The sequence below is a fragment of the Erigeron canadensis genome, chromosome 4, assembly GCF_010389155.1.
Source record: "Erigeron canadensis isolate Cc75 chromosome 4, C_canadensis_v1, whole genome shotgun sequence".
NCBI lineage: Eukaryota > Viridiplantae > Streptophyta > Magnoliopsida > Asterales > Asteraceae > Erigeron > Erigeron canadensis.
In genome coordinates this window covers 35,701,645-35,723,874 of record NC_057764.1, presented here as the reverse complement: position 1 = coordinate 35,723,874, position 22,230 = coordinate 35,701,645, and the positions used below count along the sequence as shown (strand labels likewise).

The 22,230-nt window shown below is 32.1% G+C and overlaps 2 protein-coding genes across 2 annotated transcripts; both read left to right on the top strand.

Moving 5' to 3' along the window:
- The first annotated feature begins 9,211 nt into the window (after window positions 1-9,211).
- LOC122596015 (E3 ubiquitin-protein ligase DA2-like) lies at window positions 9,212-13,247 on the top strand. The gene is made up of 8 exons (XM_043768511.1): window positions 9,212-9,633; window positions 10,765-10,816; window positions 10,898-10,943; window positions 11,034-11,115; window positions 11,215-11,359; window positions 11,470-11,542; window positions 12,511-12,571; window positions 12,681-13,247. Exons 1-8 carry the CDS (start codon window positions 9,439-9,441, stop codon window positions 13,068-13,070), a joined length of 1,044 nt encoding a protein of 347 aa, XP_043624446.1. The 5' UTR covers window positions 9,212-9,438; the 3' UTR covers window positions 13,071-13,247.
- Window positions 13,248-20,437: 7,190 nt separating this feature from the next.
- LOC122598293 (polyphenol oxidase I, chloroplastic-like) lies at window positions 20,438-22,230 on the top strand. The gene has a single exon (XM_043770887.1). The coding sequence runs from the start codon at window positions 20,438-20,440 to the stop codon at window positions 22,205-22,207; it is 1,770 nt and encodes a 589-aa protein (XP_043626822.1). The 3' UTR covers window positions 22,208-22,230.

Genomic DNA, 22,230 nt, shown 5'->3' with positions numbered 1-22,230 from the left:
GCTCTAGTCAAAGGCGTGGTTTAGCCCGGCCAGTGTCATTGAAACAGGTCCAGGGTCTACATTTCTTATGTAATATAACTAATGACCACACGTACAATAGATTTTTTGAACATATGTTCATTTAAAAATAATAAAGAACGCTGAGAACACGATGGTATATTGAATGACATGAACTTGTGTGTCTAATATTTTTGATACTTTTCGAATGATAAATTCATTAGATGATATGTATATCCCTTTGTATCACTTGACAGATGATAGTTTGATACATTGAAATTTGTCAAAAGCAATAGTAAGTAAGTAATGAATCTTCAATGGTATTGGCAAAAGAAGCTATTAATTTTTGTTCCATCTACTTTTCTGTTTGTGTGGTCTTCAAGCATATATTCCTCCTTCCATGAAAAAAGAGAAATGTTTTATAATATACGAGTAACAGGTTTATCATTGAGCTGTATATACTTAAAAAATAAATTTCTCAAATTTACACATTCACAAAATAAACAAATATCCACGAATTGGGCGTTTTCTCTTGCCTAGCTATTACCATTTCTAAGAGCTAATATAAAACAAGTTATCCCTAATGTTTACATTCGTTTGATTAATACATGAAATGACACACACAAATTTATATGTTTTAAAATATAGTAGGAAAATGCACGATGTGGATAACGATGAATTGAACATCGTTTCACCATAACTGAGGTCATTGTTTCCAAAGACAATATATTATATAGTTAAAAATATAGTGAAGCAACCTTACAAGTCTCAACTCTCTAACCATCGTGGCAAAGTTTTAATGCTATTTTAATTTTAATATATTAATTAATAAAAAGAAATTAGTTCTAGAAAATTATAAATAATCAATTACACTAAATTTATAATTACTATTACTATCAGGGGTGTTCATTATTTGGTTTCACCCAGAAAACCGCCCATTCCAATTAGATTTGGGTTAACTGGGTTTGGGTTGTTTGAATTTAGTTGGTTAATTGGTTATAACCGAATAAAAGTATCGGGTATTGAATTGGTTTGGGGTAAAAAAATAAAATTTGGGGCCCAAACCGAAACCCGATTAAACCAAACCGACTAACCTTATTAAACCGAAACCCGACCGTTTGAACACCCCTAATTACTATGACTAGCTTTACTAAAATAGTAAAACATGAATAGTAACCGGTATCAGCCAGTCTTCAACTCTTCATCATGTGACATCTCATTTTGGTTTTTTGTTTTTGGTTTCATGCAACTTTTTTTACCTTTATTTTTTTATTTTATTATTAATATGAAACTAAACCTTAATGGAATACTAACAACATAAAATATACAAAGGCATTAATCTCGACTCCACACCTGCCCAATGAGCAATGGCAAATGCGAAATCGAATTCCATAATTTCATAAACCGGCGTGATTGTGAATCTTGTTTGGTTTTGTGTTGATCACTATAATTTGTTAAATTCATGATTCATTTTCTAATTAAAAAGAAACAAACACAAAAAATTCTGTACAACTTCAAACACACATGTAATAGGATAATTAAAATGAATGAAAAGTGAGTATGTGACTACCTACAACTAGATAAAATATCTCACATATTAAATTTTTTTATATTTATTATATAATAAATAAATGATTTGCCTCTATGTCTTTTGTAAATTATAGTATTAAGATGTGAGGAATTTTATATTCAAAATTAAGTATCTAACAACCACATATTTACATTTGTTTAAAAATAACTGTTAAATTTCGTGCATAGATAAATCATATGTTGCTGAAACTATAAATTGTCAGAACAAAATTAATATATACGTAAACGTTTTAAACTTTATGGATTTAAATAGTTAAAGAAGTAGCAGATTTTTTAAATGAGTAAGTGGGTTTAGTAGTTTCTTTTTATTTGTTTATTTAGTTTGGATTAGGTATTTTTAGGCAAGGAAGATGTTTGGTGGTTAAGCAAGTTTCAACAAAACATTTATTAGCTCTAAAGTGTGACACCGGAACGCATAAATATGTAAATAAGCAAATGTTGTAATTAGGAGGATCTATTATATTTCTTTAAGAAAATATTAAGTAATATGAAAACAGACGAAGGCATCGATAATGTTTATTATAGTGTTTGTAACTTAAATACATATTTTATAAAGTCCAGTTATCATTTACATTTTATCCTGAAAGTTCATCCGGTAATTAAGTAAGACATACAATATACATAAAAGTAGCTTTATAACATTTTTTTAAAACATGAAACAGTAATCTTAATATCAATAAAACTTAATAGTCTTAAAATTTTATTAACTGAAAGAAAACTTTAATTTTTAAAGTGACCGAAAAGTTTAATGTAACTAAACTATAATTGTATTTGCGTACTGCATAATGGTAGCTGGTTTCTCAAAAAAAAAAAAAAAATTTAATTAGGGTACATAAAATTTATAAACTTCATGCAGCGTCACAAAATGATGGTGATCGACAGCCGACTTTGTCGATCTTTTATTTTAAATTGTCTAACAAACTGATATACATAAAAAAAAAAAAAAAGTATTTTATTATTGTTGCTAAATTATTTAAAATGAAAGTGATTATGTAAATTAATATATAAATAATCTAAACATTATTTAGTGAAAATTTAGAAAAGACATTGTATTTATTGAGATAAATGTCAAAACTCATGTAAAATAAAAGTAATCGAAGTTAGGAAAATAATGGAGTAGAGGTGGAGCCTGCAGCTGCACCGTCCGCAACCACCATGATCTGGAAAATCATGTCCAACCTCTCTCACAAAATAACCTTTTGTATTTTTCTTACTAAATTATTTGTTGTAAAATTATAGTTTTCCGTCCCTATACTAATTATTACTCGTAATTTTCAAACTTTAATTAATCAAAGTCATTTAATAAGATAATGTGTCATCTTATTGGTTAGTAGTGATTTTTTATATGATCTTGCTAAATATAATCTTAAGGACCGTAAATTAGTTATGTAGAATTGTAGTAAACTTATTATGATATTTAAGGGTGAATTTTGATATGAAAGATTTAAGTTTTTTATACACCTAAACTACAGGGTTTTATTTGATATTTTATCTTTTTTGAACCTAATCGTATGTTTTAATTTCTTTGTTGACACTTATTATAAGACAAATAGAGTACTATATTAATATTATATTGATGATTCTTTAAGAAAAAATCTCATAGCTAGGCATATCAACTCTAAAGTTAAAATCCGTTGGTTGTGGCCCTATGGGTAAAACGAATTGATCGATCTCAATCTCACGTACGTTACGGGAAAAAACAAAGATAAAATGTTTATTTTTTGTAAGGCCTTTCTTTATAGGAGCTGCTTCTTCTCCACTTCTTCCACTATTCATCAGTTTTTTCTCTCCAAAAACACCCCCCTCCTTACACTACTCACTTCTTCCCCACTTCTTCACTATTCATTCACTATTTTATTATTTCTTTTTTTTTTACACAAAATTATAATTAAAACACATTTTATTATAATTAAAACACATTACATACTTAGAAATAAAAGATACTACAATAATAAAAAAGACAGTACTGGAAACAAAACAAGAAATATAATAATGATACGGTTACTCTTCGTCGTCTTTGATTGACATTTTTCCGATTCCACGGTGAGCCGTTTCATTGACCCACCACAGGTCGTGTTCTGGGCATTTCACTTCCCACGTTGATTTGCCTTCTCCGCAGTTGTCGTGGAACGATTCTGCCCAAGTGCATTGGTCGGTCAATGTGTGACCGGCCTTAAAAACATGATTGATCGCCCTCTTCATCGTTTTGCTCTCAGCCTGCAGATAATAAGAATATGTTTCTTCGTGTTTCGAAACCGTGCGACCTGGTGCTTCTATTTCCCGAACGTGTTGGTCGCATAGGTGTCTCTTCTTCCGTAGGTAAAGCAGTTCCCCAGAGAGTTCATTTTGAAGGAGTGTGTCCTCTTTGACATGTTCCAAGATTTGTGCTTTTATCTCCTCTTCGGTGAAACGAGGTGTCACACCCCACCTTAGGCGGAATCGTAGGATATGACTAAAAGATATAGCAATGGCACATGGACTTTATAATAGAGTCATACTAAATGAAATTCAAATAAATGTAAATTCCATAAACGGAAAGTCTAGGCAGCACGCCTCAAATAGCAAAGAAGTAATAATTGCAAATAGCGTTCAACGTTTCACATGCAATCTAGGAGTCCATGAAGGATCTCTTTATTGGTCTTCCTAAAGTCCATAAGCTCAATCTTCTTAAACATTGTTATTACCTGAAAATGAATGCTCGAAAATGTCAACATAATGTTGGTGAGTTCGTAGGTTTAAAGGAATACAAATGAGTTTGCTGTGCATGATATATCAAGTTTTGGACAATAGTGTAAATATAAACATGTAGTAGCATACTAAATACTGATCAATGTCATCATAGTTATCCAACAACACAATCCCCATCACTCCTATTAACAACTCAATCATGCTTTAAATACCAACAACTACCAGCTGGAGTATAAAGTTGGTCGATAGTTATCCAATAGTCTTCAATAGATATCAACAGACATCTATTGCATCAAAGAAATCAATACAAACGAGCTAGCATACACAATTTCATAATTACACGTATTTGTCCATGAAAACAAACAAGTTTTGGCACAGCTAGTAAAGAAATGAAAAGTGTTTTGAGCATCATTTTCCCCCAAAGAAATAATATAAAAAGGGGCCACGAAACTCACCTCGACAAGCAAGTAGTTATGCAAATCCAACAAGGTCGCTAGAATCTACATAACATATAAATATGAACAAGTTACAATTATGGACATGGTCAAGAACCGTCCATTGTAACTCGTATTTGATGAAATACACATATGGCTACTTTCAAAATATTCACAATTGATTTGTCATATATTATTAAGTTACAAGTCACATAACTTAATATATAATATTTGTTTTACTGATTTAAGATTAAATTCTACAAGTTCATATTAACTGAAATTTTTTTGGTAACTTTATCTATTTTTTATTAGGATGAAACGAATGATTCAAGATTCCAAATCTTAACTACTGTTACCTTAGAGTGTTATATACTTACATGAATTTTTACATAATTTATTTGGCACGTTAACTATTTTTAAAAATTCAATGATTACAGACTAGTCAGAAAAATCACTGTTCGCGCACAGAAAAGTTTTATAAAAGTTAAGGGCCTTCGAAGATTCAAAAAAATCCAATTTTTTTACTGTACAATCTTAACATCTCAAAAAAATTTCTGGAGAAAAATAATTGTCCAGTTCATAAAATCGACCAAGATATGACTATTTGAAGTCGACCAAAATCTGTTCGGAAAACTCAGCTTTGCGCAGTTTTGTTATAAAATTCGTTTGACAACCTTAAACTTCATATTTTGACACGAAACCGCTTCCACCAGAAAGTAGACTTCCTGAACTTAATTTTAGACACCAAAAACGTGACTTAACCATCTCCCATGACCAAGATACGACCTTTCAAAGTTAACAAAACGAATCTGTCCAGATTCTGAAATAACTCAAACTTACTGTTTTAAAGACTACTACAACTAATATTTATATATAAACTTTCAAATCTTTCCAACACCTAATTAAATCTGTTATTATGATTTTCATGCCTTCATAATTGGATTTCTTTTATTACATTAATTATTATGCTTCATTAAATACTTAAACTTTAACATTAATATGATTTATACTTCAAGCTTTTGATTTAACCCTAAAAAAAACCCTTTCATTCATTATTATAAATTTGCCATAATATATATTCATCAAATAGGTTACTTATAAATAAAAATTAATAAAAAAAAATATGCTTATATATATATATATATATATTAATAATTAAAAAGACTAATATATATGAAAAGAGAAGACAAGTGATTTTACCCCAAGATTGATGATCTTCTTCTTAGATACCTTGAAAAGAAGAATAGAATATAATCTTTAAGAATTCTATTATTAATTGTAATTTAAATCAAGATTCAATAGAATTATAATTAAACTTACCAAAGTTTGCTTTGACAATGAGATGATTAATAATAATAAAAAAAAAATATATTCTATGTTGTGATGTTTGTTTGTTGATCGGCAAAGAAAATCAAGAAGGGTTTTGGTTTGTTTTTTTTTTTTTTTTATTATTTAGGGTATACTTATTATATATATATATATGGAGATAAGTGTTTTAGTTAGTTTATGATTAGACTTAATGTATCATAAGAATTCTAATGGAATTAAAATTCCTTGCTCACCATTAAATTGTGGTAATATATATATGACTAAAATTTTTTACTAAACATATGATATTTTACTATTACTATTACCATCTTACTACTTATACTAATTATATATTACTTTTATAATTATTGATTTCGTTCACCACTAAATAGCGTATACTAATTTATCAATGTCTAGAAATAAATATGACTAACAACTACAAGCCTAGAAATTACGGGGATAGTTATAGTCATCTACGTTTAGGAAGATCAAATATCTCAATCCTAAACTATTGAATATCAAGTAATAGAAATCCCATATTGGAAATGATCACCACATTTCTATGCTTGTTATACTATATAGGCATATTGACTAGTCAAGAAATTTGGAATGTAAGTTAGAGACTATAATAAATTACCATTTTTGGTGACAGATGTCACACGAGGTCGGTGAATGTTCTTTTTTGATGATGATGATGATGAAGCCATTTGGAATGGTAAGTGAGTTAGCAGATGAAACAAGTTTGAAGATTGATAATGTGATAATGTGATGAAACTGGTTATATGCTATGGGTTGGTATTTATACATGAAACAAGTAGGTAGCCGTTAAGGGACTTTAAATGAAAAGTTTTGAATTTTTGAGGGACTTTAATTGTAAATATTTTGTACTGAACGTTGTAGGGACTGTAAATGTAAATATTTTGAATTTTGAACGTTGGAGGAGCGTCTGTGACTTCAGCTATAAATATTGTCTCATTACCAGATATCTCATTTCAAAACTCACACTTTTATACATCTGCAATGGCTTATTCATCAAATGCCCCTAACCTAAAACCACAAATGACTGTCGATCAAGTGAATGACAGTATCATGGCTGATATCCTCGACCACCAAACGTGCAAAGACAACCTTGTTCAAATTGGTAAAAAACTTCAAGCGAAACAGAAATGGTGCGAAGAACAAATCAAATATATACAAACGGGCCATTGTAATGAGCTTGAGTGTCAATACTTTACTTATTTGCAAGGAAAATTTGACAAGATTCAAGAGGCTGTGGAAGAAATTGCTTGTGCGGTCATCACCCTGAATGAGTCCATCAGCATGGCCAAAGCAGTTTATGCCCAAAAGAAATAAGTAGGCTGTTTTTATGTTGTGTTGTACGTTTTTCTTTATTTCTGTTTGTAATGTTATTTTAATTATGAATAAACTTATTTTTATTAAAGTAGACTTGTGTTATTAAAATACTTAAGAACATTATAATAGTAAAAGACAGTACACACTTCAAACAAACAAAACACACTTAAAAAAAATAAATGGTAGTGTGGAAGGGGTATTAATAAAAAAAAAAATAATTTAAAAATGGCTACTAGCCGTTAGTTTTAAAAAAAAACTTTGAATCTTTTTTTTTAATCCGGTCCAACGTTCACATGGCCCCACAAAACGTTCAACGCCGCCCGTCTAAAATCGGAAAGAACGGAGAAGACGCAGCTGAAGCCGCGACCGTGCTAATAGCGGCTCCTCGCCGCCGCACATCCGACGCCGGCCCAACGCCGTATAAGGAGGGGCCTAAATGGGACCCTCCAAATGAAAGTGACATATATTGTAACAATGTATTTCTTTTATCTAGTTAAAGATATTGTAAATTTATGTTTAAATAATATATATTGTCTCTTAAGCCTATAAATTATAAGCATAGACATGCATACATAAATTATATTTCTTTACTCATTGTCAATCTTGCCATATTTTTTCACCACCTTGTTAGTTATATTTAACTTTATAAATTTTTATAAATTTTAGTCATATAACCATTTTCATATTGATATACTAGTATAAATTATTAAATAATAAAATAATATAGTATGATACCCGCATAAGTTATGATGTAGGTAATCTATTAAAGGTAATATTGACATTTCATATATCCTAATTTATGCAATTTTTAATAACGAAAGATATTCTTGATAGAGATATGATACAATTTGTTTAAAGTAGTTTATAAAGATGCAGAGACATGTCGTTGAGTCCAATCACTACTATTGTTCAAAAAAAATTATATTTATAAAAAGAAAATGATTAAAGCAGAATGAAATTTTTCCATATTTTTTCTTTCCATATCACTTACAAAACACAATATGTCCAATGGTTGGAAAAAATAAAATTACAAACAAAACTACATTACCTATAAAAATCATTGATAACTACAAAGAGAAAACCAAACACTTTAATGAGCAAATTCTCTGAAGTTATTTTTCCAACTTGAATCAAGTTGTGAAAATCTTAACCTTTAATTTTCAATTAAGGGATAAATTTTAAAGATGATATTTGAATCTTATTCTTAGATTTTCAATCAAGTGCTAGCTAATCATGTTATGATAACTTGAAGGAACCCTCCTAACACTTCACTACTTAAATTTTCCTATTTTGTTTTTATACAATTAAAATTATATTATAATATGCTATACTGTATATCAATATTGGATTGGATATTGGATAACTTATAAAAATAAACTTTCCCATCAGGTTATAACAAAGTATTATTCCTTTTTCATTTTCATTATATTATATCATCAAATCAAGAAACATATATTCCCACCGTCCCAATTTAAATGTTACGTTGATTAACTTTGACCGTAAATAACTTTGTTTGTATTATATAGTAGTTGATGAAACTTATATGAACGAAAAGTACATTAAAAACTCAATCCATTCATATATTTTATATCAATTGTTACATGACACAAACAAAGTTATTTACGGTCAAAGTTAGTCAATGTGAGATTTAAATTGGGACGGAGTGACTATATATTATTAACATTAACAAGAACAAACATAAGTACAGACACACTTACCTCTCTCTCTCTATCTTTACATTATCATAGAAACTTCTGATCTTGCTCCCTATTGTCTTTTATCTTCAACAAACTAAACAAAGTTTACATTTTTCCATCCGGGTTTCTTCTTAATCACATTTCACAGCTCCAAATTCTTGTTTTTCAACTAAAATCATTAATGGGCATACATAAAGTTGCTTTCTTTTTTGTTATTTTCTTGATTGCATAATGTTAAAAGGCCTTCCAATTGCTTCTTTCAAGAAGTTATCTTGGTGAAAGTTATAGGTGGGGTTTTGTGATAGATTTTTCCTCAATTTTATTGCCCACGTTACAATTTTTGTTTGTCCCAAGAATACAGTCGTATTTGGATGGGGAATAAGTTGGGAAGAAAGAAACATTTGGTAGATGAAAAGTATACAAGGCCCCAAGGGTTGTATCAACATAAAGATGTGGATCATAAGAAACTAAAAAGATTAATACTTGATTCCAAACTCGCTCCTTGTTATCCTGGTGATGATGATTGTAAAAGTTGTGATCTTGAAGAATGCCCAATTTGTTTCTTGGTTTGTGTTTCTATTCATATCTTTTAATTATTTTATGTGTTTGAAGTTTTTGTTTGGGTATTATTTATCTATACTAAGTATTTGTTCGGTTAGTGTTTTTTTTCCCGTAGTTGATAACCTTAAAAAAAACACTTTTTATTTACTATTTTAAACATTTACATTTGAAATACCTATCATATCTTTAATGAAGTTAATTTACTCTACTCTTAGACTCTTAAAATAACTATAATACCACTTTTAAATCAATAACTTACACTACTAGCCTGCCACCACCACTACCATCGCGCTCCACCATCACATGTCACTTGTCACTGCCACTGTCACTACACCGCCGCAGCGTGCGGCCATATGACTAATTTTAGAATATTAAAGTTGTTGGATTCTTGATGCTTATTTTCTGGGCTTGTCAGCATATTGAAGTTTTGAAAAGTCGATAAGGCTTGTTTTACCATGACTTGCTTCCTGGCGTCTCATTATAGTGAAAGACGTTGTTGTTGGAATAAACATGATTTGATTCAAGGGAAAATACTCACCAGAAGATCCTGTGGAACCTGTAAAGGCATTAAACATAGTTGCCATTGATTTCGGGTTCCCAAAACAAGTTGATTGAATAATAATGGGATGATTGAATTCGGCTGTAAGTTATGCACGAATTGAAGAGGAGAAAACACACGAAATTAAGGGTTTGTATATGTAGAGATTAACCTTAACTTAGGGTTAATGACTCTCTATTTATGATGGGAGTATTTACACATTCAACCCCTTTGGTGTTTAATGTGTGTACCATTAGTCCTATTAGTTACAACCACCTAATGGGAAACCCTGAAGTATGTCTTTAAGAGTAAATACGCCCATCATATATTTACTAGACATAGGGATTTCAGTTATCGTCAATTATCATATCAAGAATGATAAACAATCAGTGACGGTCACACTAACGTGGTTCCAACAGTTGTTATAAGTAACTTCTCATGAACTTTACTATGGAATGGGTAAATTTGAGATTGTAATTGTTTTGAAATGGTAAATATGAAAGTGTGAAATATCCCCCAAATTTAGAAGGATGGGAATGAGATACGCCTCCAAATTTATATACTTCTGATGCATTGTATTTATACGTTAATGTCTCAGCATTATCCAAGTCTGAATCGTTCGAGATGTTGCATGAAAGGGATTTGTACAGGTGAATATATTGTGCTTGTGTTGTTCATTTTATATGGTTTCTAAATAATCAGGTCATGTTGTAACCTTTATTTTGTTTCAGAGTGTTTTCTGCAGATGAAGGCACCTAATTCATCATACCCGGCACAGTATCCTTTCTTGTTTCTTAACCAAGATAATACCCAACAGAACGTGTTTCAACTCTATGTTCTGTAATGTTGTTCCTTAACAATCTTTAGGTGTCCCTTTTGTAAAACATACAACTATGCTGTGGAGTATAGAGGGGTGAAGACTAAAGAAGAAAAGGGGTTGGAACAAATTGTAAGCACTAATCGAGTAAAGCATGCTTTATCTAATGTTATATATCGATTTTGTAGGATAATCGTTGCAAGCTTGGTTCTAATATTTGATGACTTCCAGGAAGAACAACGGGTGATAGACGCAAAAATAAGAATGAGACGGAAAGAAATTGAAGATGAAGAGGAAAGGATGCAAAGAAGGCAAGATATGAGCTCTACAAGTCTAATTACTGGACCAAATGAGGCCGGGTATACATCAGCAACAGGTATGCCACTTAAAATGTGCATAAAGATCGTTTGGATATTATACACTATTTTTCTTGCTTTGTTTGTGTGGTTTGTCCCTATCTATCTGAAATGTCATCTTCTTGTGTAGGTGAGGAAATCTTTACAAGTCATCAACTAGGTGGTTCAGCACTTACACATCCTTCAAGCTCTATAAAGAATAGGTAACTTCATTGAATCATGTCAAATATAGTAGAGCCTGAACATTCATATTTTGACATGATTTTGAGTTATTGTTTGTTACATTTCTCTTGGACATCCAACCCCCTCTATTAGATGTATGTTATTAATCTTGCCAGGGCACTTTATAGTCTTGCACTTTTTAGTAATATGTAAATGAGACTACCTAATGATTTGTATCGGTAGGTTAGTAGTAAGTGGACCAAAACTTATCAGTTCCTTTATTAGCTTTAGTGCCTTTATTGGTGAATTGGTGTAACATGGTCGTAATCATACTTAGCATCCTTTTTAATGGATCCGAGGTACCAGTGGGTTATGTTATCCAATAGTAGAGGCCCACATTGCTCAATGCATAAGGACTTTCCTAAAATTTTGATATAGATTAGAAGTTACAATAGAAAGTCCAGTAGCCCGTTGTCTGGATTAATGCCCCAGTTGCCCTAAGTTCCTAAAAACAATTAATTGAAAGACTCCACGACCTAAACAATTGGCTGTCAGCCTTATTTAAATTAACTAATTATAAAAACCGACACTTAACCCCCTGACTTTCTTACTATTGTAACTTCTAATCTATATCAAATTTGTAGTATTTGACTAGATTCACAGTTAACCAACATGTTTGACTATAGTCGAGTGCTTGTAACCCCATTCTATTACAACAACACAGAGAATTATGTGGAGTGGACCTAAATCAAGATTGCAATGATCTCTAGTTACATTTAAGGAAGTACCAAAGTTTGAGCAAAGTTTTGACTATCAAATTTGTAATATATATTCGTTGACAAGCAACAAGAAAGTAAAATACATGGCATGCATTAATTATCTTCATTTGGTTCCCAAATGGTCCATTAAAATCTTACTAGTTCATTGATAGTATTTTATACTTAACTTTTGCATCTGCAAGCAGATGGAAGCTGACTTGTTTAGCTTTTGATTGGTATTGTAATTGCAGAGATGATGAATTTGATATCGAGAACATAATGTTAATGGAAGCAATATGGCTCTCATATCAGGTACTTAACTTAATAGTAACAAAAGTTAAATGCAATTCGTTAAGTAATACGGAGTACATCTCGTATCAAGTTGTATATTCTTATTTTTTTTAATATCATTGATGATTAGGAGACTAGCAAGCGGCATCAAAATTATAATGACACTGCACAATTAGCAAGATATGCATCAGAACTTCATGTTTCAGCAGCCATAGCCCCACAGGTGGCATCGACCTCATCCTCATCGCGTTCTGGCGGTCTGGCATGTACTATGGCAAGCCTTGCTGAACACCAAGTAGGGATAGAGTCGTCAACTAACAATAGGAATTTGTCAATTTACAACGTTGACAATGATGAACCGACTACAGTAGATGGTCATGGTGTTTTAACATTTGGATCATATCCCACACAAGATGAAATGGGTCCAGATAGTTTTGAAGAACAGATGATGGTAGCCATGGCAGTTTCACTATCAGAGGCTCGTCCTAGGACAAGTTCCCAACAGATTACATGGCATTAATGCATCTTTTATCTGGATGTGAAACAAAAAAGTTCATTTGATTAAATGTGATGGGTTGTTAATTATTTAACAGTATTGGAATAGATGCAGAATATGCCCTTGTTGGGTTTGATCAATTGATCATATATATATAACCCTTTGACAGGTTTTTAATAAAGAAAATTTTATCTTTTTGTTTCCCTTTTTGAATGCAAATATTCACATACATCAACACATATTCAAACTTTACCCAATTACCCTGAGTAGAACTGTAGAAGTGTAAAATCACTCGCCTTTTGGGTTGTTGGGTCAGCTTAATACTGCTCACTCCAAGGCCGTTTAGTTGTATAATATATATCGATCACTTAATTAAGATTGTTAAAAAAGGGTAAATGGATGGGAACTTCTGATCCATGTACGGCTTTAGTAAAACACAATGATGAGTAATACATCTTGTATAATCTGCAAGAAAAATAATACTTTGCCCCTTGTAAATATATATTTTGTGCAATAACGGAAGAACATTTGAACATAAGCTACCAAGTACCAAGGTGTAGTACCTTTCAGGCTTTCACTCAATGACACAAATAATAAAATACCAAGGTGTAGTCGTAACTCGTGACTCGTAAAAACGAGTTTGGGCTTTGATAGAGCGATGCCACAAGCCCAACAGGCCCAAATTTAAAGTGAGAAAAGATTCTTTAAAAGTTTTATCTTATATATGTTGGGAAAATAATCTGTACTGCACCGTTTTATCTATTTTAGGTACTGTCATGTTAAAAAAAAGTTATAAATTATACCTTTAAATTTGATAAACATACAACCCCTAAATTTTACATAATCTCCCCTATATTTTACATAATTACTCCCTACTTTACCTAAAATGATAAGTACTGCATGTTTTACCTAACATTTCCCCATATATATTCTATTCCGTAAAAGTTTGTTTAAACGCATACTTTTCATTTTACTGCAAACTTCTCTACAATAGTGGTCGTTTTATTATTTCGTAATTAATGTGAAGTAATCATAGAACATATGGGAAAAAGAGCTAGTACAACAACCTCAAACTTTAGAGACCTTTGAGAAAAGAAATAACAAAAAGCTGTTTACAATTAGAAACATAAACAAACCTAACATTTATATTAAAATTTTTATAACATACGTGTATTAACATTACTAATATTGAGTATTATTTATCACGAGAGTAGGTATCCACGCGTTGCGGCGGTGAGATGATGGAGGTGATAGGTCATAAAGTGTGATAACCAAATGTCTTAACCGTATGGGTTCCGACATCGAATTTAAAAATTCATCGAAAATATATTGAATGACATCTCTAATGAAAGAGCATGAAATTTTAAGAATACCCATATAAATTTTATAATTTATCGATGTAGGGGTTTTGAGATAAAAGATTTTGAATGAACTGAAGAAATAAATGATTTATGGAGGAGGGAGAAAAAAAATGATTGGTTGATATTTTATGAGAGGGAAAGAGTATTATAGTTATTTTAAGTAAATATAAAATAAATAAGATAACATTTTTAAAAAGGAAATATTGAAACTTAAAATTTAAACAGTTTACTTGTTTAGCATGCTAAAGAAATTACACATGATGAAAGTGATATTATTTATAAAATTAAAGGAAGAATTTTAAATATACTCGATTTAAGAAGAAAACTTATAAAATTCCCCAAATCTTTTTCATGTATAAATCTAAACTTTTAAGAGTTAAGAGCATCAGGTATGGTTAATTCACGCAAAACTATCCAGAACTCCACATCAGTACCACATCAGCTTTTACCATTTTATCAGTTTTAAGTTGTTATGGATGCAGAATGCAGAACACAACTATTTTCAATTTTTATATACTTTTAAAAATCACATTAAAAACATAAAAGTATATGGCTGTAAAAAAAAACAACATAAAACTAAAATAACTATTATGCAAATATGATAATAATTCAAGGTTTTAATTGAAAATTTTAAATTAAGAGAAGAGCAATACTAGAGTCACAAACTAATTACAAACTCATATCTAACCATTCAAATCAAGAAAAAGAATAGAGAAAGAGATATTAACTTAACATATAATTGGTCCATTTAATTTGTCAAATCATTTTGTAAACATTTGTTTGCATTTAGTTTGTACATATAGCATTTCTCTTAAAAGAATATCAAGAGGCTGCCTTATTTGACTTTCTGATTTCATCTTCCCATGTGACTTTAACTGCAATTTACATACATACATACATATATTTGTCTATATTTGCGAAGAAAAACAAAATATAAAAAGAAAAAAGGAAATCGAGGCATCCAATGAATTCACTAAAAACAAAGAAAAGCAAAATCGTCGACCATTTACATGAACATGAAGAATCTTGATGCAGTATTCTGTGCCGGATTGGGGGGGGGGGGGTGGGGGATGGAATAGAGCTCGACGCCGATTGCCATGTAGATGTTCGGAATCGGGGTTTTCTTTCCATACCCGATGCTCTAAGTATCATAAGAACTAATTTCTCGTCATGTAATATTCAAATCATACTTTTGCATTGTGAGCTCGAAGAAATATGAAAAGTTATTAAAAAAAATAAAAAATGATATATCCTCTTAAAGGATTAGCATAATAATCTTTTTAACTATTAGATCATGATATTTGACAAGATGAAATTAGAAGAGAGAATAAGTAGACTACATTCGTCATGTTTTAAGATCGTTAAAAGATGTATCATTTCCCAAAACTTTAAAAGTATTATAGTTACAAATAATGTAAAAAAAAATAAAATATCTTCTTAAAGCTTATACAAAAAATCATCCTAAAACTATAAAAGGTAACATGCGGATTTCACAAGTTTTTTTTTTTCTTAATCTTATCCGTTAATTTTTTTTTTATTTGTCTTCATTTAATTGTTAAAAAGGATTTTTAAGATATTAATTCAAAATGATTTATAACCGTCTATAAGGTATTGTACATCTAATAATAACATCAATGCAAAATATAGATTATTATTGGGAATCCTTATTATTGATGATCATATGTTGTGGGCCTGGTATAAAAGCAAGTACAATATGTCTTTGTTTTCAATTTCATGCAAGTGACCAAAAGTACATATGAAGCATTTAGCAATTAGTACATTGATTCCGCGAATCTGATACTAATACCGGCCTATATCATTATTTGTCGTTTTGTTTTTTTCCATTACCATTTCACATGTGACCAATTGTTTCTGCTTTTAGTAAATAATCCTTAATCAATGATTATTGGTATTGTTATGAGACTACGAGTAGTCGAGTACATGAAAAGGGTCATCCATTTTAGTTTGTTTGAATAGGGTGAATTTTTTGTTTCAGATGTATTTGGCCTTACGGATCCGACATTTTAATTATAATCCTTGAACCACTACTAGATATATAGCTTAATGGTTTGAGTCCAAATGTTTTCACAAATGCTGTCATATGTTCAAATCTTCCTCGTTAAACATCTTGAAAAATTGCAAAGGAAATTGTTCAAAACAATCATGAGGATACCCTAATTAAGTACCATATACATATAAGTAATACTTTTTTTTTCGGATAAACAATATAGTAAAATCTTCCCCATATTCCTACCTAACTTATAGTCTTTAGTAATGTCACAAGTCACAACTAGGTCCAAATTGAGTTCAGAAAACATCTACAAGCAGATGAAATAATTCGACATCTTTGCAATTCTGCAAAACATATATAGTGAAAGACAGACGGCAAGGATCGAGAATTCACATGTAAATGATCAATTGATCATGCTTATACGACGCATCGATCATTTTGTTAGAACATCATCGGGTATGAGAATTTGTCACAAAGGGATCGATGGACATGTGAAGGGGTCTTTGACAAGTCGCGCACTATCCATAGATATCTGCTTGCTCCTACTTACGAGAATACAAATCAAAGTCAAGGAATCGTTCAAACAAATACGTTAATCTTCATTTATATTAAGAATAGAGCCCTTTAGTTACCATTATTGTATATATAGTCTATAACTTTTTAAGAAAATAATTTGACAATCCACTAGTTTAGACTTTTCGATGGCTATTGATTATTATTATATATACAAAGACAACAAGACTCCATCACTACATCGGGGTATAAAAAGTTGAGATGTAGACAATCTTGTATCTACTCAGAAAGAGAAAATCTGAATTCATATATAAGGACCTGCGGCTAAATGAGAAAATTACAAAAAAGAATAAATAGTTCAATAACTATATCTGTCGTCCGAGTATCACCAGTACCACACTGTTAATAATTATGTAATTGATATCAATGTATATTGATTTAAATATAAAAGAAACGTTATAACGATTTCTTTTATAAATTGAAAATTCTCAACCGATATTCCATTGATAAAATTGATATTAAAAGAAAAATTAACAAATGTCGACCCTTTTCCATACTATTATATAAAAAAATAACTTTTTTTAGAAGCCTTGGAAAATATGTAATATTTCACCTATCATTCTTTAAAATATTTTCACATACACTACGCCTTAACATTAATAATTCAATTATATTAACCCTTTAAATCAATTAATTTTGCATCAACCACCTCTTCAACACTCGATGTTGTCTCCACCACCAATAGTCACTCCCACCATCACATCATCACCGACTCACCGCCATGCAAGGGCGGTTCCATGTGGTATTAAACTAGGTCCATAGACCAATGTTAGATCGAACATTTTTATAACAGGCATATAGAAATTATAATTGGATGCATGTTATTCAAGGATGTGGACTTAGATAAATTATAAAGCAAGTCTTTTGAATCATTTGAAGTAAATAAATTATAACTAGATATACATATTCTTCCATTCTTATATCAGTTAGTTATAAAACAAAGAGTAAATTACACTTTTCGTCATTGAAGTTGAGACGTTTTTCACTTTTCGTCCCTTAAGTGAAAAAATTACAATTTTGACCTTAAAGTTGGCAGATTTTTTCAATCATCGTCCCTCGCCAAACGTCGTTAAGTTTCAGCCGTTAAGTCGGACACGTGCAACACACGTGAGGGACTGAAACTGCAAAAAATGACAAGTTCAGGGACGAAAAATGAAATTTACTTTTCTGTTTTCATCATCTCCATTTTCTCCGGCTGACTTTTGTCGGAAAATTCGCTGGAAAACTTAAAATGCCGATATCTCACTCGTTTCTTCGAATTAGACCACGAAACCACCACCAAATTTCTCAAAATTAATTTCCGCACGAATCCTATAACCGAAACGAGATCCAATGAATCGGTTGTTACACCCGAATTCTTTGTACCTCAATCTACTAATCTAACTATTATAACAACTTAATAACCTTAACAATTGACCAGTAAACTATATCGAAAACCTTACGATGAAACTAACATCTAACTAAATCGCCAAAAATGAAAGGTAACGAATCGCTATGAAACTTAACACAATACTAGATGAATCAATTGTAAACTTGTAACAACTTTCAGAATGAGATTTCGACATAAGGATTTCACGAACAACGGATTTAAAGTTTCTATACAAAATATAGAACAAGAGCTATAATCAACCAAATGACGAACTGTAAATTGCTTTGAACTTTTATTACATAAACTAAGAATCAGGTGACGATGATCAGAATTTTTGATCTGAAATATTTGAGTTGCAGGGGCTTGTCAGGTCTCCTGGTCCTTTCGTCCCTCTTTGCTTCCTCCTTATATATATTTCTAATTTTTCGATTTTATATATTTGCCTCATTGACAAAAACCAAACCCACATGAAAGTCTCTCCCCATTTTGTACTTTTCTTTTTGGTGCAGAGCTTATGGAATTTGAGGCACACCATTGGTGTCTTAGTGAAGAGCACGTACACCTAATCCAACATGGACTTATTTGCGAAAACAGAAATATTGCATTATTGAAACAAGCTAAATCGTACAGAAATATTGCTCAAAGTCCATGTTATGGGTATTTTGAGTTTTCTGGCAAGTGTTGAATCTGAAATCTTTTGGTTAGGATTCGTGCAAAAATTAAATTTGAGAAGTTTGGTGGTGCTTTCGTGGTCTAATTCGAAGAAACGAGTGATATATCGGCATTTTAAGTTTTCCGGCGAATTTTCCAACGAAAGTCAGCCGAAGAAGATGAAGATGATGACCACAGAAAAGTAAATTTCAGTTTACGTCCCTGAACTTGTCATTTTTTGCAGTTTCAGTCATTCACGTGTGTTGCACGTGTCCGACTTAACGGCTAAAACTTAACGACGTTTGACGAGGGACATTATTGAAAAAATATGCCAACTTTAAGGTCAAAATTCTAATTTTTTCACTTAAAAGATGAAATGTGAAAAACGTGCCAACTTCAGGGACAAAAAGTGTAATTTACTCTAAAACAAAACAATTTCAATAAACACATAGGCTCTTCTTATAATTTTAATGGTTTATTAGTAACATACCTCTAAACTTTAGTCATTACTTTCATTTCTAAATTAAAATCTCTAATATTTAAAACACTAACTTATAAAAAGATTTTTTTCAAGTAGTCCTATCGTATAATAATAATAACCCAACTATTTTTGCAAGATTTATTAAGAGTGGTTGTGAGAGGAAGGATGAACCAAAAAAGATTTACCAAGAATCAATTTTATAGTAAAATTGTACAATAATAAAAACTACTCGTATCTTTTTATATTTAAGATAGTGGTCAGAATAAAAGTTGAGTTGACGATATAACATTATGACAAGGTAGAACTAGGAAGACTTATAACAATTTTGCTTAATTGTACTAATAGGTACTTTGTGAATGAACTCTTTTTGTGAAAAAATTTCATTTTGACATATATGATGTTTTGCAAAGACCTGACTCGTTATTAAAAACGGGGAAATTTTTTTTTACCTAAATTAACCAGATTTAGACACACGTAATTTTCATTCCTAGATTTGATCGCTACTGCCACTACGACTATCGTCGCATTATGTGGGTACCGTGCTAGTAAACGTTATATAATCATATCATCAAGCTAAGTAATCAATATACTGTATTTCAACTGTTTTTGCATATTTTCAAGATTGATCGTCCATAACTTATAGATTCATATCCCACAAGTAGAAAGCCGATTTAGGTATATTAATATACAGTAGTATTTATTTAGCAATCAAGTTGTTGCATGTGGGCTGTGGCATATATCTAGAGATTTAAAACTAACACTATTTTAGAGATACAGTATATAGATAAACAAAGGTTCAAAAAAGTATGCTACTAATTGTTTTAAAAGTGTATTAAAAATTATCAACCATTAATTATGGAACGTGACAACTTGCCTGGCAAGTACTAGTGTTACGTGAATTCTCCTCTATATAAACCATGCTAAGAATCATATTGACATGCAAATATGGCTTCCCTTCAAACTCTAACAGCTCCAACCACGGCCGAAACCACAACTAAAACCTTCTCTTCATCTTTCACCAAAACCTCCCCACCTGTCTCATCTTGGCCATTGTTCTCAAAATCCTCCAAAAAATGTACCATTAAGTCACTCAAACACAAAGTCTCATGCAATGCTAACAACAACCACCTTGACCGCCGAGACATTCTTTTAGGTCTCGGGGGTCTAGCTGGAGCTGTGAACTTTTCAGTTCCGTCTGTTGGGGCAGCACCACTAGCTGCCCCAGATATTTCAAAATGTGGAACTAATCCTCTTACCGGGTTCAGACCTGGAGAGGCCACTCCTACTGGCGGGGATTGTTGCCCGCCAGACTCAAGTCAAATCATGGATTTCAAATTCCCCACGGATCAAGCGTTTAAGGTGCGCCCCGCAGCGCATTTGCTTAGTCCTAAGTACATTGCTAAGTTTAATGAAGCGATCAAGCGCATGAAGGAGCTTCCTGAGAGTGATCCTCGAAACTTCTTGCAACAAGCGCATATTCATTGCGCTTATTGCAACGGTGCTTACACTCAATCATCAAGTGGGTTTCCGGATATCGAAATCCAAATTCATAACTCATGGCTCTTCTTTCCGTTCCACCGTTGGTATCTTTACTTCTATGAGAGAATCTTGGGAAGCCTTATTGGTGATCCCACATTCGCATTGCCATTTTGGAACTGGGACACCCCAGCTGGAATGACAATACCAAAATACTTCAACGACTCGAAATCCGCCCTCTTTGACCCCAAAAGAAACCAAGCCCATTTGAAAGCAGTTGTTGATCTTGGTTACAATGGTAAGGACACTGATGCTACCGATATCGAAAAAGTGAAGAACAATCTCGCAATCATGTACCGCCAAATGGTGACAAACGCAACTGACCCCACCGCATTTTTTGGTGGTGAGTATCGGGCTGGCATTGAGCCGATTTCGGGTGGTGGCTCGGTTGAACAAAGCCCACACACACCGGTTCATAGGTGGGTGGGTGACCCAAGACAAACAAACGGTGAAAACCTCGGAAACTTTTATTCCGCGGGTCGTGACACGTTGTTTTATTGTCACCATTCGAATGTGGACCGAATGTGGTCGTTGTGGAAAATGTTGGGAGGGAAACATAAGGACATTACGGATCCTGATTGGTTAAACAGTTCATTTGTTTTCTATGATGAAAACGCGAAACTTGTTAGAGTTTATGTGAAGGACTGCTTGCTTACTAACCAGCTAGGGTACGACTACCAAAGAGTAGACGTACCCTGGCTGAACAGCAAGCCAGTCCCACGTGCACCGAAATCCGGTGTAGCTAAAAAGCTAGATGGGAAAGTGAAAAAGACAAACGACGTCACTTTTCCAGTGAAACTCGACAAGATTGTCAAGGTTTTGGTACCTCGGCCCAAGAAATCGAGAAGCAAGAAAGAAAAGGCGGACAAAGAGGAGCTTTTGATCATTCAAGGGATTACTTACGATAGTGAGAAGTATGTGAAGTTTGATGTGTATGTGAACGATGAAGACGACGATGATGTTAGTGCACCGGATCAGACTGAGTTTGCTGGAAGTTTCGCACAATTGCCACACAAGCATAAGGGCAAGACTCAAGCCAAGACCAACTTTCGTGCCGGCCTTACTGAGCTCCTTGAGGAGCTCGAGGCCGACGATGATGACAATGTGTTGATCACCGTGATCCCTAGATCCGGATCAGAAGATATTACCATTGATGCTATCAAGATCATCTATGCTTAATTAATCTCATGCTACTTTGACGA

Excerpts from the sequence above, each read along its gene's own strand:
- LOC122596015 (XM_043768511.1), top strand. The coding sequence starts at position 9,439 with ATGGGGAATAAGTTGGGAAGAAAGAAACATTTGGTAGATGAAAAGTAT. Across the intron at positions 10,944-11,033 it reads AATTCATCATACCCGGCACA|GTGTCCCTTTTGTAAAACAT; the intron begins GTATCCTTTCTT and ends AACAATCTTTAG. Across the intron at positions 11,116-11,214 it reads AAAAGGGGTTGGAACAAATT|GAAGAACAACGGGTGATAGA; the intron begins GTAAGCACTAAT and ends GATGACTTCCAG.
- LOC122598293 (XM_043770887.1), top strand. The coding sequence starts at position 20,438 with ATGGCTTCCCTTCAAACTCTAACAGCTCCAACCACGGCCGAAACCACA.